Here is a 17,435-nt window from a genome sequence, read left to right as displayed (position 1 = left end):
TTATAATTATTATTATATATTTTTTTAGTTTCTTGTAATTTTCACTAATAAAATTAATTCAATCATTTAAAGATTAATCAATCAACATACATATATATAAACAAAATACAGATCTAAAATTTTATAGTTAACAAAATTTATACAATAATATACACCACAGCATACTTCCACCAACTTCCAGCTCAGAATCAACTTATAGACAACGAAACATCCCTTCCCCTTTCCTCTATGCGAAAAAAGAAGAAAAACTCAGTAAAAACGGCGAGAGAGGACATCTCACATCTCTATCCATCGTATATCATCACCCTTTCTTCCACCACCCCTTTTCTCTTCACCCCACACTTTTCGATATTTCACATATGTTGGTACATGTGCGTGTTTACACGTATTGTATACACGTAAATAATATAATATATATATATAATATCGTATCGTATATATGTAATATACCTATATTATATATAAAGAACCGAGCTGAAGCTACGAAGCGTGAGAATGAACGGCTATCTATGGAGCGTTGCTATTGTGTTGCACTGAGTTCTTGTGTCGGACAAAGAAGCCTCGGGAGGCAGCTCATGGGCGTAGGATCGAGAGGACCTCCTTTCTTTTCTCGTGGAATCGTGGAATATCGTGGCAATCGTGGGATTCGTCAATGCCGCCAACGGACCCCAAACGCGTTTTTTCATTAACGCCATCGTGGAGAGAAAATCATCGAGCCATGCTACTCGCAATAAATTGAAGGAATTGTATCGTTTGTTTCACGACGTATTATGAATTACTATGTCTGGCGAGGAATGCGACAATGACAATGTCAGATATTTTTTTGTTTCGTCGTTATGACGTAAGTTGTTAGATTAGGATCGTCGAATCTTTCTCGCGAAGTGATTACTTATGTGCAATAATTATCAATAAGACATAAGGGTTTCAATTTTTAAGGGTATTTTAGGATTTTAAATATTTTAAATTTAAAAATTTTTTCAATGATATGCTTTGTTTTGAAGTAATTTGTTATTGGGGATAAAAATTATATTTCTATCTATTATATATTTGAATTTTTTTCTAAGAATAATAATATCTTCATGGATATAATTATTATTATATCATATAATTATATCATATAATATATTATTGTAATTGTATAATTATTATTGTAATTTCTATTTATATTTTTGTTGCAAAAATTGAATTTTGAATGATTGTATAATTATTATTATTGTTCATTTTATTGTTTAAGTTTGATGTATTTTACTTTTAATATAATAATTAGTTTTCAACATTTTCAATTTATTAATATTTTGATTTTAAATTATACTATTATTTTATTTCAATATAATTATCATGATAATATAATTTATGTTATCAATAAAAATTAAACTTTAAACGATTGCTATTCTATTTCCATTTGATGGAACATTTTTACTAATTAAATTGTTATTTTTTATTAACGAAATTCAATTTAAATCCTAGTTAATTAAAAGAAAAATTATTCAATGTAATTTTATCCAGTTTGAACAGAAAATTAATCGACGTATGAAATATATCAACTTATATATGTTATATATCAACTTATCAACTTATCAATTTCAATATTATAATCAATAGTTTATTCAAATACTATATAAAGTTAATTACGTATCATATTATAAGTATCAAACTCAATAATTAAATAAGTAAAATTACAAAAATAATAACCTATTACTGTATCCACCGTAACCACTTCGCGAATATAATAAATATTTCCCAAAAAACAATCTCATTGAAAATTCGATTTACAAAAAGAAGTGCAGCTATTATGAAAAATTAAAAAGAAAGTAAAATACAGAAATTAAAAAATTTAAATTTCGTTTCTCTCTCTACGACGACGTATCGAGCGGATTGGTCGCTTTCGGATCGTCCATTGGCGGTAATTTCGAAGCCACGTTTGTATCGTCCAAGGAAAATGGCGCAATATATCGCGCCACCAGAAGAATTTGGGACTCAATAAAGAGAGTTCTCTTTTTTTTTTTTGGTGCTTTGTGTGTTCTCTGAGCGTGTTTAGTGTTTAGTGGAGACAGTAGTGTACCTGGTTGCCGTCGTAGGTCCAGGATCCGAACTTCATGTCACAGTGTTGGTCGTCAAAGGGGAACCAAGTGATGTCTATCTTGCAAGTGCTCTTGAAGATGCCCGGAGGAACGTACAGGCAACTGCCGTTATGCGTGACTACCACGTTTGTTTGGTATGTCCCGTCGAAACCCTCATCCGCACTAACGTGTTCATATCACATAATTAATCCATCATCATCGATCTCGTTCGCGTTTTCGTGCTTATCTCATTATTTCTATCGTTTCTCGTTTCTCGTGATTTTATATCGTCGATATTTTATCGTTTTATACGGATGTTTTGTTCGATTTTAATCTTTGTCTTTTATTTTATATCTTTTTTTTATAATCTATTGGCAAGAACAAGATGATTGGTTCAGATTTAAATGGTTAAAGTTTTTACTTGTTTCGTAATGAGAACGTAAAGCATTTAGGCAATTGGTTTTGTTATTTAGATGTATGTTATGAATTTGTCATGAATATAGAAAAATATAAAAATAGAGAGAAATTGATGATTGAATTATTTGTTGATGTTAAATTGATTGATTAATTCCAATGTGTCCTATGATTAAATAAGTTATTTAAAGACAAAGACAAAACAAAAGAATTTAGAATGTTTATTTTCAAATATCATATGTATTTCTAACATTTATTAACAATAATTAAAATAAATTCTTTATTTTATAAAAAAACTTTAGATATCATAACAAAATATGTATGTTTTAAAATATCATTTTCTGTTATGATATATTTATTTTTTCCTTAATAAAAATAAAATAAAAATTAATAAATAAAAAAAAAATTAATAAAATAACAGATGTGTAAATGAGTCTTAAATGAATAATAGACCTACCTAGAAAATTTGTTGGAATTGAATTTATTAGAGATATAATTAATTGGTGTTTAATATATATTCGAAAAAAAAAACAATATAATATCTTAGGATATATATTTCGATACGAGAGAAGACATGGTCAAATCAAATAGTCAAAATGTTAGTAATGCAGAGTGCATCAATAATTAATGGGCACTAGGTTAATGATTGCATAATCAAGCATTACACATATACAAATAAATCAGTGTTGCACTGACTTTTCAATGTAAATAGATAAACGGCTGTCAGAGATTAATTAATTGACGACAATTACCTTAAGTTAATATCGATTTGACGTGATTATCATAATTTATCCAAAACACAAATCATTATCATTTCTATCGTATTAAAGGCAGGATAGTCAGTAGTTTCCAATATATCGGTGTTATTAGATTTAAATGAACTGTGCACACGATAATTTTGATGTGGAATAAGAGATAAGTATGATCCATGCTCAATTATATCTTTATACTATGGAATTTAGAATTTTATTATTGTGAAATATTTAAAAAGAGAATAAAAAAATAATAAATCAAAATCACGATAAGAAATGGAATCTTTGATATTGCACATAACAATTTTTTTTATTAATAAATTTTCTTGAACAATTGACGAATTTTAATAAAGTTACTTTTACTTTTGTTGAAACTTAACAAATAAATCTTTTTTCGAATTTTCTAAACACAAATTCCTAAACACATTTTTTCGAATTTTCTAAACATAGATTCCTAATTTATTTATTCTATTTATATTTTTGTCATCAAAAGTATAATATTATACAATTACCGTAAATAAATGTGAATAATTAATCAAATTCCATTATCATTAATAAAAATTCATATAAAAAATTACCCATTTGATATTGGAAAATTTTCTAATTATAGATGCATTTTTTTTTTTTATAAGACACATTGGAAAAACAAATCAAGAATATACAATAATAACAATAGACAATAAAGATTCGATTAATACTTAAATAAACGAATAAATATTTCAAAATATAACGAAGTTATACAATATCTTTTAAAAAGAAGTTTTCATTAAACAAATCATCATTAGCTTTAATTAACCAAATATTAAATCGAAACCTTTAATTATAATTTCTCAGAAGGAACGAAGCTCGTTCCGCTAATTTAACGCCTCCATCTTGATCTTGCCATGCAGATCCCTGTCTCCGATCGAAACGAAGATTTAACGAGGCGGGGGGATTATAATTATATTCGCGCGGAACCTTATTAAAAGCGCGGAGTTTCATCTTTTTTTCATCAACGGGCCACGGTTCATTTCCAGAAGATCGACGAATCCGATTAAATCCGACGAAATGGATCCGCGAAATACCGAAAATTACGTCAGGGCTGGCTCGTTGTGCCGATTTAATGTTTCGATTATCGAGCTTTTCGTCTCTTTGTTGTCGATATTCGCGCGTTCCTCTGCGAACAGCTGCACGCGGTTTCCGGTTTACGGCGCGCACTTAATAAATGTCCACGATATATTATACGAGGCGAGATTTATTAGGGAATCCATACATTCCCGACCACCGCTCCTTCCTTTTTCCCCCTGGATAATTAGTCAGCTGCTAGATAGAGGCTTCTGACCTAATTTCCAACTATTGGAAACGTTATCTTTGAGTAATTGAAACGAGTCGGTTTTGGAAGGATGACGAGACACTTTGGAAAATTATTAAAATGCCTGATCTTTCGTTTTGTACACTTTTAAATGTGCATTTGTGGCTTATGGATCAGTTTATATATTATTTTATTTATTTATTATTATTTATTATTTATTTATTATTTATTTATTATATATTATTTATATTTGATAGTTCTTAAATAAATGGGTAAAAAGTATGTGTTAATACAAAAGAAACTATATATCAGGAATTTATGTATTTTTTGTAGAGAAGAGTTTTATGTTTTGTGAATTGTAAATGAATGTATTAAATGTTTAAAAGCAAACTTTGTTGACAAGGAATGAAATTTGAATTGAAAGAATATTTCCTGATTGCGATATTCTCTCGACTTTATCATTAATTAAAATTTAAACGAAGCATCATTGTTAAATATTGAAGGGATTTAAATGTATCTGCGTTAAAGAAAAATCCAGAAAATGCTTTTAAAATTGCTTCGAAATCTTACAAAACGTTGCCAACAATGTATTCTTGTATCATTGTCTCATTATTACTTTTTGAAAAAAATTCTAAAGAATACAGAAATTTTGAAAATTGGAAATCAGATTCTCTGAAAATAATTTATCGTATAATTTATTGTAATTCACGGATCGTCATTTAAACTTTCAATTGACAAGTTAATTTAATCGCTTCGGTATTTCAATAATCATTTAATTGGTTTGTCAATTAAAAGTTTCGAACTTAAATAAAGAGATTCTTGAACTCTTGAACTCTATGCTAACACTTGGCTTTCGAGTAAATTTTCCTTCAAATAAATTAAAATGATTTGTTTATATGCAATTTGGCATCTCTGATTGCATCCTAACATTGAATGTTCAAAATATACATTTTCACATACAAACAACAGATTCATTTCAATTTCATATCACCCTTTTTTCTTTTTTTAATAAACAGATATCAATCTCTAGGAATAAAAATTCAATCGTTTCAAATATTTATCTTGAAACATGTTCGATCGAAATAGATCTCGTAACAGATTCAAGATAAATAAAATCCAAGAATGTTCTTATAATTGTACCCCTCAATTCATATTGCTCATATGAATCGAGAAAATTAAAAAGCGCTTGAAAAAGAAAAAGAAAAAACGTTATAACAAACAAAAGAAAAAAATGTACACAATAAACCGTAATTACATCCAAAAATCGTACAGTAGAAATTGCAAAGGAAATCTTTCTCTAATTTAAACGAAATCACCGCCATTTGCTCAGCAATTAAACCAGAAAATGTGTACCATTGTTTCGTACACAGGTCGGCCGATTGTATTCTCACGAATAGTTCAAGAAACGGAATCGAGTGAAATCGTACGCACACTCTGATAATATATAACAATAATTTTCGAAGGGGCTCGATAATTCTCGAATTAACATTAATGAAACATTGAGGGAAAAGTAAGCTTGGAGAAGTAAGCTTGGAAAAGCTTTAATTCCAACGCGACATCGCCTTTTCCACAGATGGAATAATGCTCTGATACTGTTGAGAATCTCTGTGATTTCATATGCATGCAAATGATCGAAGGATCGCGAGGGTGAAATAAGTGGCAAAGGTCAAAGTTTAAAATATCGTGAGCCATCAGAAACTTTAATACTTTCGTTCGATGGAATACTTGTCCAAGTTGGAAAGAAGAAATGTGTGGAACGGATATTAAGTATTTTCAAATACTTTTCGTATATAAAGAATTTTCCACGCTTTGCCTGTTTAGAAAGTCGGAAGTTAGAACGGAGGCGTTTATCGAAATCTTCGATTCGATTTTTAACAATCGTGATGATGCTTATTCGAAGAAGAAGAAACCAGCTCGAAGAAATATATGGACAATTATTTATTTAAGCTACTTCGTACAATGTAAAAAGTTTTGAAAAAAGTGCAAAAGAGATGTGCACGTATATTTTTACATTTACAATTTCCTGATACGATGATCGAAATGAACTTAATTCTACTGAAATAATAAAATGATCCACTATATCTCTATCTTGAATAATAATTAAATTGAAAAGAATTACAAATTTATAAAATCAATATTACATTATGCTTTTTAATTAAAATTTTCCAATTTTAACAAATATAACGGACCATGAAGAAAAAAATCCATATATGAATCCGATAAATATCGAATCATCTTGCAACACGGATAATATCTCGAAATATTTACAGTTCGCATTCCTTCGTATCTGGAGAGGAATATGCTATTTGTGCAATTCAAGGGGAACTGTAAAAGCAGTTTGTAATTGACATCGAATTTCTCGGTTTTTCACAGCGCTGGCTATTATATAAACGCCTTCTTTTGTTTAGTATCGATGCGAGGATGAATAATCGCGACGATTCTCCTGTATTTCGAGCGTTGCATATTTTAAAAACAAAGAAATATAGAAAATCATTACCTGATTCATTCTTCAGAATTAATCATATTAAAAAGAAATGGAATAATCTACGACCGATTTCCTCAAGAAATTATTTCCTACGATTTTGTTAATATATTTCAAAGATGTACATGGAATTTTTAACTTATATTTATTCAATCAAAAAAGCATTATATAAATTAATAGATAAAAATTTACTTTTTATTTTCTCGAATGCTGCGATTACAAACTACTAAGGTATTCGATTATTTTATTTTTTAAAAACATTTGATGATAATCGACGATCAGCGAGAATAATTCACAATAATCAAACCAGAAACCCATCTAAATATCACAATATACGAATGCAACGAATTCAATGTACATTCGCGACATTCCACGGTTCAGTTTCGACTATTCCTATTCGTCATTCGCCATTACAAAGCGTGGAGGGGGCGGTGTGCACCACCGTTTACGAATTCTAAGGAACGGCCTCTCGTCGATTGTTCCTCGCAGCACAAAGGCGACCCCCGCCTTCTATTGTCTCCCGTTTCCGGGTGAATCCTGTCCTCCCAAGATCACTGACCCCTCCATCCTTTCTCTCCCCTTTTTTACACGCGAATATCTGCGCTTTCGAGCGCGCGATATTCACGAGAGAAGAAGCAACGTCGAGCAACAAGTAAGTCGCTAGGAGGAGGAAGCATCTCCTTTTGTTCTACCGGATAACGATCATCCTTCCCCCATTATCCGAGGACATTTAAACGATATTAACGCGATGGCCACTTAGCATCGATTCGCCCTAATCTAAAACGAGGCAGATCATTTTTCAAGATTAAAGTAAAGCGGGATTGCGGGGGTTGCGATTCATTTATCTTGAAACATGTTCGATCGAAATAGATTTGGTTGTTCGTTGCCACGTATGCGATGGGAAAAAGTTTAATTGACGAGAGTTTCTGAAGTGTTACGATGCAGGATGAAGGAAATAAGCGTGTGGAGGATCGATGAAGATTTTTAACTAGTTTTGTGGGCATTCGTGAAACGTCTTTGGAGATTAGAAGAAATATAGAAATTGGTGTATGAAAATATAATAGGTTTATTTATTAAATTATAAGTAATTTGAGTTAGACGAAGAGAGATGGAAGCAATTCATATTTTTACATATCAATTTTTATATTTCTTTATATGTAGAATTAACGTTTCAAATTCTATGAGCATTTTGTTCTCTATAATATAAATAATATTAACTTGAATCTTATTTCAAGAATTGTATATAAAATGTATATTTTTATATATTGAATGCTTTTGGATTTTTACATGAAATGATATTTTCTATATAAAATAATCTAAATTGATTGGCAACGTTTTGATTTTCGTGAGAAATCTAAAATTTGTAAAATTTGCATATCATAAATTTTGATCCAACATTCAGTTGTTAGAAATTATATTATATCAAAAAACAAATTTCTCATAATATGTATTGTCTATCAAAAAATTCTATGATAAAATCATTAGAACTTCACCATTTCGCATCCATAAATCATCGGGATAAATTTTTATAAATACATGAATGCATCACTTAAATAAACTTACGTACGTATATACAAATTTCAAAATATTTTCAAATTGATTCGAATAACACAAATACACAAATGATGCCCCCTTAATAGAAACAAAAATAAATCATCTTTATAAATTCCTCCACTAAAAAATTTCCAAAAAGTATCCATCCTCCTTTCAATTAAAATCCAATGCCTCGTTTCTATCCCTCAAACCTGATCTTCCAACCTACTTTTTCTATCTCACAATTATCCAGGGTATTGTAAAAATCTTTCGAAAGCCCCAAACGTAAAAATGTTCGGTCAGAAGCGCGCTCTAAACAACCACTCGTAACAGAGATCGGGGGTAAGCTCGGTATCCACTAGCTTTACTTGTCAACGGCTAACAAGCCAGCTGTCCGCGAAAGTGGCGTGGCTCGAGACAGAATTGCCACGTTTGATCCACTGGAATGGCGGCGATCGATTCAACCCTCTCCCTCCCTTTTCCGTTTTACGTCGCGAGTTTAAACGACGCGGATTTCCCTCGTTCTCCGACTTTATCGAGGAGGATCAACCTCCAAGAGGACGCGTAGACGATTTCGAGCGTGTTTCGTAAAGAAATTCGTAAGAAATTTTTGAGCGGTTGAGGTTTCATCGACCATGCCACGGAACCCGCCCTCTCCTCTTAAGCACTTTGTGCAGTTTCCAAGTGAGGAGAAGAATTTCCTCCAGCAACGTACGAGAAACTTGGGCCGAGCCAGTTTTCGCGGGACACGCACGAGTGTGGACAGGCAGGTCTTGATTTTAGAGAGCTCGTGTTTCGACGGGAATCGAAGTAAATATCGTTGATTCCTTCGTGTGTTTAGAAATAATAAGAGGTGACATCGATTGATGTTATTCGCGCTGTTATTATGGATAAGTAAGATAATAATTTTGTTAATTTGTAAGTTGTCGAAAATGTGATCAGATCCATTCTTTGAATTCCTAAATTATGAGAAAGGATACTTTCTCATAGAATTCTGAATTTTCGAAGATTTAAATTTCCTCTTTATTCTTCATTCAATATTTTCAAAACGTAAGAGATTTTAAAATCGATACAATGGTTGAACAAATATTGGAGCTCGAAAAAGAAGTTTTAAAATTTGTTTCATTTTTTCACATAGAATCACATCCTAGTTAATCGAGTAAAAAATAGTCTGTATATATTTATTATTATATAAATATATGTAAAAGTTGAAAGAAGTTTATTTATGGCTGGTTTGGGGATTGCGAAAAACTTCTCGAATGATTTGTAGATTGTGGAATAATTTGTGGAATGAAGTTAACTATTAATGTGCACTATAGTTTGTTTCATTTGAAGTTCTTTCTTATTTTCTATTGGGAAAAGTTTGAATTTTTATGAGAATTCCGCGGTTTAAATTATTGCTGAGAATTTTAATTTAACAGAATTCCTTTTATATTATTCTTGCTTTTGCAATTTGTTTGCATTGTAGAATATTAATCAAGAAAATAATTGCAATAGAATATTAATTTTAAAATTATCTTCTTCCTTATATTTATTATGAAAATAATTTAGATTACTATTTAAAATGGAATTTCTTATTTCAATATTACATAAATATCTAACAATAAATAAAGTAAAATTAAGTGAAAGAAATTAATTTTGCTTTAATAAATGCAATAACACAATAATAAATTCAAGAAATATGTGATAATTAACACTATACCAATAATAAGTATCTAAATATTTTATATGTACTTATATCACTATAAATAATTGTAATTAAAATGATTCAATAAAGACAAATAATTTCTACCTCAACAAAATAAATGATTAACTTTATTTTATAATTTTTATGTTCTACGTAATATAAATAATTTTTGAAGTTTGGCAATAGTTAACATGATGATTTACCAAGCAAAATTCCATACATAAAATAAACTTTTTTTTTCAAAAGAAAAATTCTCTTCTCTTTTTTCCCACATCCATTCACTTTTGTCATGTATACGCACGTGTATACATTGGTAGAAATTATTATACAACCATCAACGAATAGTAGTAGAGATATAATGGGGCAATGGACCGAATTCTAGCTCAACCGTCATAAATGTCGAGCAAACTATCGTAAAGTTAAGGGCGCCAAATCACCGTGCACGTCTATGCACAGTGGCGTAGCATTAATTCGCTGGAAGCGTGCTCGAAACTCACAACTCACGATGCTCCCTAAACGCGTGCGTGAATATTTTCCAGTGGAAATTTGATATTACACCCTCCTCGACGAACCACTTTACGACCAGTTTTACGACAGAAATGCATTATTTAGGGCGGAATAATTTCTAATGGAACCTTGTAGTATCTAACGAAACTATATAAATATACTTGATTTAAAATCAATAATAAACTGTGTTTTAGAATTTAGGATAGATAGAAATTTAGAAAATGTATTTCTGAATTAAAGATTGTTAGATTTTGTTTCCATTGTGGATGTTTAATGTAAATATAAGTATTTTAGAATTTAAAAAATTTTTATTTAATAATTACTTTTTAATCATCAACAGTAAGTCATTATTGTACTTACTCAATTAATTTGTTGATTATATGATAAATGTATTTTATTATGCATTATAGAAACGAATTATTTTAAGCATATTGCACATTGTTACCAATAAATCTTAAAGATATCTTTATATACTATCCTATTTCTATTTATAAAATATTTTAGAAGAATTTTCATAAATTTTATATTGTGTACAATATTTAAAACGATTTTTCTCTATCCTCTTGATAATAGATATTCACGATTTATGGCTTGGGTATCATCCAAACGAGTGTATCTATTAAGCTCTGAATTAATCTGAACACTGTTGCTGTTCTTTCAACAACCACCTGAGTATACTTCATTACCTGTTAATCTTCTTCAATTAATCAAACCGCAGGGGATCGTTATTTTCTAAAATATTAATGATCCTTTTCATCGAGAAAAAATCATCTGTACATTATATCTTAATCAACAAATTGTTTTATTTATGGATTGTATCGTTTCCATATAAATTACAAATAAAACATTTAAAATAAAATGAAATAAAAAGTATTTAAATTGAAATTAATAATTTTTCTATTGTATTAACCTAAATTGTAATTTTATGCGGTATATATTCTTTGTTAGATTTAATTAAATTTAGTTAATTTTCAATTTTTGAATATAAATACTGAATTTATCACAAAAAAAACACCAATTAGAATTTTTCTTTAATTAAGACAGAAGTTAATGTTACATTATATAATAGTATATACTTTAATCAAATGCAAGAGAAAAATTAGATGGAAAGTATTAATTATACAATTATTCAAATGAACTCTATAAAAAATTAATTGAATAAAATTGACATTTAACGTAATTATATTACATTCCTGAACGAATAAAATTGTGGTAATTTGATGAAGTTATCGATATATTTCAAATTACAAAACGTATCTAAAATTTAAATCGAACAGAAAATTTTTAGAATTATCGTTAATAAAACCTTTTTTCAGATCTATTTCGATTGCAATTTAATGATTTTTCAAATCGAACATATCTCTATATAAACGAAATTACAGCAACTTTTCAAATTTATAACTTTCAAAATTTTTTCTCTCCGGCAAATAAACCAACACATTTCACAAAAACTTCATATATTTAAACAAACGATTCACCAAAGTTATCCAAACACGGGCGAATCACGAATCCCATTCAAAATTCTATCTTTCCAAAAAATCCCACAATCAAACACTTCCCCACCCTTCCCAATCGAACCATTTCTTCCTGCAATCGTTCAATCATCCTCTCGCTCGCGATCCCCTAAAATCAATTTCCCCAAACCAGCCACACGATTTCAATCAGCACTCGTATACTCTATATACCCAGTGTAAAACGTATAAAATTAACGCGTTAACAACGGAACGAAATTCGAATCTTTCTTGAATGTCTCTGTCGGCGATATTTCCTATTATTAATAAATATCACCGAATGAATATCATCAAATTATTATTATATTATCGAATAACTATAATATAATAGGAGTTAAAAAGATTTTTCTTATTCAAGAATAAAACTGGCTGAAAATAGTCTACAATAAAATTCAATTCTCATTTCAAAGCACGTGAAAGTGCCTTAAACAATAACTTACTAGGAAAATATAATTCTTCTGAACGATATAATATAATGTAATCATATATATATATATATTATATCATATATCATATATCATTAATCATATATCATATATATATATAATGCAATAAGTAACTCTTCTGAATGGCTGGAATCTTAAAACTGAAAAAAGATCAACAACGTATCGATAACATTATCGATAATCGATAGTCACAACTCCGAGTCTGCATAGCTCGTGGCAAATCCACGCGCGTGCCTGCCCACGTACGTGTCTCGCGTGTAGATGGATCGTTGTACCCTCGCTGTGCTGGAGTAGTTGCGTTCGATGGTATTCCATCCGCAGGAATTCGGAAACGTAGCTACGTGTTGCGCGTATTTAGAGGGGGCGGGTCTCGGGCCCGGTGCTGCGGTGGCCCGCAGTGACGGGGTGGCCTGACGTCGCGTCTCTATTAATTATTCACATAATTACAGCCGCCGCCCAGCTGCGAGCCGCTGTTCGCCATCGCCATCGTGTCTACCGACTTCCGTCTAGCGATCCGCATCCCGAATCGCAATGCAATGGGTGGAATGCGCGCTCGAACACGTCAAAGGCGAGGGTGTGTCCATCCACGGTATTTATCAGACATCGTGAGGGGTTTTTCGTCCCTCGATGAGGATCAATTGGGATTAACGATCTCGAGACTTGTTCTACGATACTGTTCTTCGATCGTGGCCTTAAGCTGATTAAGCCGAGTGATCACTCGAGGGGGACACCGGGTAACGTGATTATGACGAATTCGACGTCGGAAAGAGAATGGGGTAAATCCGTAAAGATCCGGGTTTTGCAATAGTTCTCGATGGTTGGAGGGTTGAAGGGGATGAGGATCTTTTTTATTAAGTTTGATTTTAGGATTTTATTTTATTTTGAACGTAAGTTCGTTTTTTATTTTATTTTATTTATTAATTAGAATGTCGAGGGGATTACTTTTTTTGATATCTTTGCATATTTAATTAATATTGGGGGAATTTTGTAAAGTAGAGAGATAGATAATAAACTCCTTTTTATAATAATAATGAAATAAGTAATTGTTTTATTCAATGTAAAGTCGCAAAACCTGTTAAGATAATATAAATTACTAATTATGATGAATTTTTTTAAATATTTGTGATATATTTGTATTAAAGTGTTCATATTATATATTTATATTTAAGAATATAGTAGATAATATATTAAATGTTAAAACTTGAAATTGATTCTTTTCGAAAATGATGAAATGATAATATATCTTTATAATTATTTATAAATCTGAATTTATCTCAAAAAATATTTCCTAAAATATTTTATCTACATCTTATCTCTTTATTTAATTGTAGAACTGTGTGATAATTTTTCCAAGTGCTTCCTTTTAAAAATAACATGCTTAAAATCGTAGCAACATGTTGGAAGTCTTATTTACTTATATTCCCTTTTCGAAAAATATACCTACTAATAACTTCATTATAATATAAAAGCGTTTATTGCTGTTCCACTTCTAAACGAAACGAGACGTTAACCAACAGAAAATAACATAAAAATAATACCAACAGGTTTTAACATTACTTGTGTATTTAACACTTGTTAGAATTCTTGAAATACATATATATCGTCATATCGCTCATTAAGGTATCAAAGGAAAAATGTTTAAAAATGTTTTTATGATGAGTTGATGAAAAAAAAAAGTATTTTACAATTTTCTTTAATATTAAATATAATTTTAGGTATTTAAATATCTAATATTATTATTTTTATATGAATTAAATATAATACGCAAGGAAAAATTATATATTACAAAACGAAATATATTTTATTTGTTAATGAATTTTGAAATGGCTAATTTTCATGGAATTTAATTTTATTTTATTTATAGATTCTATCTAAAAATCTAGCAAAAGAGATACGAGACATATAATAAACAAAAAGAAATTAAATTTTTAAATTAATAAACAAAAAGAAAAAAAAATGAAACAAATAACGAAAGTGTTAAGAATTATAAATAACAATCACAATTACTTTAAATTGCAATAATCACAATTGCAATATAAAAATTTGTAATAATTATTTGAAAGTCGATATTAAGTATGTCAAAATCAATGTAACAACACAATAAAATTTGTTAACGTATTGTTCATAATTCCGCAACATATTCCTAACGAAAACCGTAGACAGAAATGAAATTTACCTCGACAAATATGAACAGTGAAATTCGTCTGATCAAACATCGAACATATATATATATACATACATCGTTATGTTAACATTACGAAAACGTTTCCCAAGTAACAATGCGTTTCCTGTGAATTTTGCACTGGATTGAATTTCACGTTGTCCAATTGGATTTCCATATCTCTTTGACATTTACATCATATGTTAATTATTACACGGAAAAAATTATTTTATCGTAAAGAATTTCTCATATTCTAATATCGAACAAAATGAAATAATTTCAGAGATACACGTAGAACATTTTTTCAATTTCATACGAGACAAAATAATTAATTATTAAACAAATATATGGAACAAAAATTATTTGAACAATTCAACAAAGAAAGTAACGAATTAATAATAATTATATCTTGATTTTCACGATTCTTAAAAAGACATCGTTTCTTCTGTATAACATCAAATTTAATAAAGAACTCAATAACGAAATATAATAACAATAATTATTATATTATTCGAAATAAATTCCAAATTTCTCAATTAATCAATTATAATATCACGAATCAAGAAAATGAATCCTACACAATCAATCCAGTCACATCCCTACTTCACAATTCCAATCTAAGTTCAAAATCTATCCACCAAGAGCAATTCGATCGATCCGATATAGTACGAATTTCGTAAAAATCTCATCAATTCATAGCCGTGTCGTGGCGAGACGGATCGTTATGTACATCCGCGAAGGTGTTCGGATGAAACGGATTTTACGGGCTGTACGCCAGTCCCGAAAGCTTCAACCCTCGGGTTATAGCAGCTTAAATTCAGTAGTACCGGCTAAAAGTACCTTGGAGCGGGATTCGCTTTACGGTTTCGCAGGAAACACCTTTCTCTTTGGAAGAACTACTCGCAGTAACTGTTCCCCGGGGTATGTACACTGTCTCGCTAAATGGGCACGTGTTCTCGTATTATTTTTGTCTAGCACGGGAGAAGAGAGAGAGTAAGTTGAAAGTACACGTCAATGTACCGATAGATTTGCTTTCCCTTACGTTTCTTCTCTTCAAAATTTGAAATATTATTAGGAATTTTGCCATTTCTTTTTTTTTTTTTTGAACGATAATTATCGAGAAAGATTTTGTAATCGAGAAAGAAACAATTGTGATCGTGGAAGTTAAGCGATTCGATTAATCATCTTAGATCTTTTAGATCTTTTGTGGTATAATATTTATAGGGATAAAATTATTAGGGATAAAGTTTGAATTTATCGAAGAAGAATCAAGGATTATTAATTTCTTGATTTAGAGGAAAAGAAAAAATTGATAAGGATGATATAAATTCTGCAACGTAATCGAATTTCGTATGTATCAAAGCTGTTTATTTTCCTTGCCGTGTTTATTCTTGTTCGTGCATTTGCTCATTTGCATTGGAATTTTATTCAAATTTACATATAGTTTGCCATGCAGTGGTATTTCCTTATACCTGCAAGCTTTTTTCTTTGTACAACAAACAATTTTAGTGTTATAATATATATATATAACGCAATGTTCAAATATTATACACGACCATTTTTTAGTTAATACATCATTATATAATATAACTATAAGAATTATAAATTTCAAACGCAATCATCAAGAATCAGAACTAAGATTAAACTCAGTGAGATCCTTTTTCAACATCTATAGATTCTTAAAAATCACTAGAACGTTACCAATGTCCGTAACCAAAGTTCCTAGCAAGCGAAATCAATTGAAATTGACGATCTGACACGATTTTACAGGGACAGCAATTCTCAGCTCTTGTTAGTCCCTGGTTAACCAACTGGTGGTGAATCAAAAGAGCATTCAACCTCTCTCTTGTTCCTTCCTCCACAAACTATCTCCGATCCCGCCATTTTCTCTTCCTATTTTTTCCTCTACGCGCATGCGTAATCCGCTCATAGCTATCCTTTTTTCCCTCTTTCAATCCTTTTGTTTTCTTTCTTTCTTTTTTTTTTTAGCAATTCGAATGCCAGAACTCGTTTTCCCGGATTTCCAGCGAACTATCGAAGTTCGAAAGGAGTTTCTCTCGACACTGAGAGGATCAACACGATTACGAGAATTAAGCGATTTTGAGATAAACTGGCGTGGGAATGCGAATTGGGAGGGACTATCTTCCCAAGCATGTTAGTTAGGTTAGATAGTTATTAAGTTAGATAGAATTTGAGTTTACTTCTAATAAAATTTCAATTTACCCACTATAATACGTGTATATGTCACTTCATACTTTAACTGAGTTTCATTTTAAAGGGATAGAACTGTTTGGTTATATAGCAATCACTCGGCTCTTAATAGGATATCTTTGTAGGATCTATTCTAGAGGCCAAAAAAAGTTTATTGTGAATTATGATTTCGCATTAAAAAGAGATTGCGAGAACGCGGACATAAATCTCAACTAACATCTTACATCTCTATAACTCTTTTCAAAAATCCTTTCAAATGTACCCTATGAATTTGCACCAAAGAATTTCTAATTCCAATAAATTCTAATACAAAATACATCCAAATACTTTCGCAACTTCTTAGAAGTGATCCTGATATCCACGCATATATATATATATAT

The 17,435-nt window shown here is 30.2% G+C and overlaps 1 protein-coding gene across 1 annotated transcript in view; it reads right to left on the bottom strand.

Moving 5' to 3' along the window:
* LOC122712746 (neuronal acetylcholine receptor subunit alpha-7) overlaps nt 1-17,435 on the bottom strand; it is a 352,327-nt gene that overhangs the window by 154,514 nt on the left and 180,378 nt on the right. The window contains exon 5 of the mRNA XM_043932599.1: nt 2,063-2,243. Within this exon, the coding sequence (XP_043788534.1) occupies nt 2,063-2,243 (181 nt within the window). The remainder of the gene's footprint in view (nt 1-2,062; nt 2,244-17,435) is intronic.

Source organism: Apis laboriosa, unplaced genomic scaffold (assembly GCF_014066325.1).
Source record: "Apis laboriosa isolate Shangri-la unplaced genomic scaffold, ASM1406632v1 scaffold20_cov151, whole genome shotgun sequence".
Classification (NCBI taxonomy): domain Eukaryota; kingdom Metazoa; phylum Arthropoda; class Insecta; order Hymenoptera; family Apidae; genus Apis; species Apis laboriosa.
This window is presented reverse-complemented; position numbering and strand designations above follow the sequence as displayed.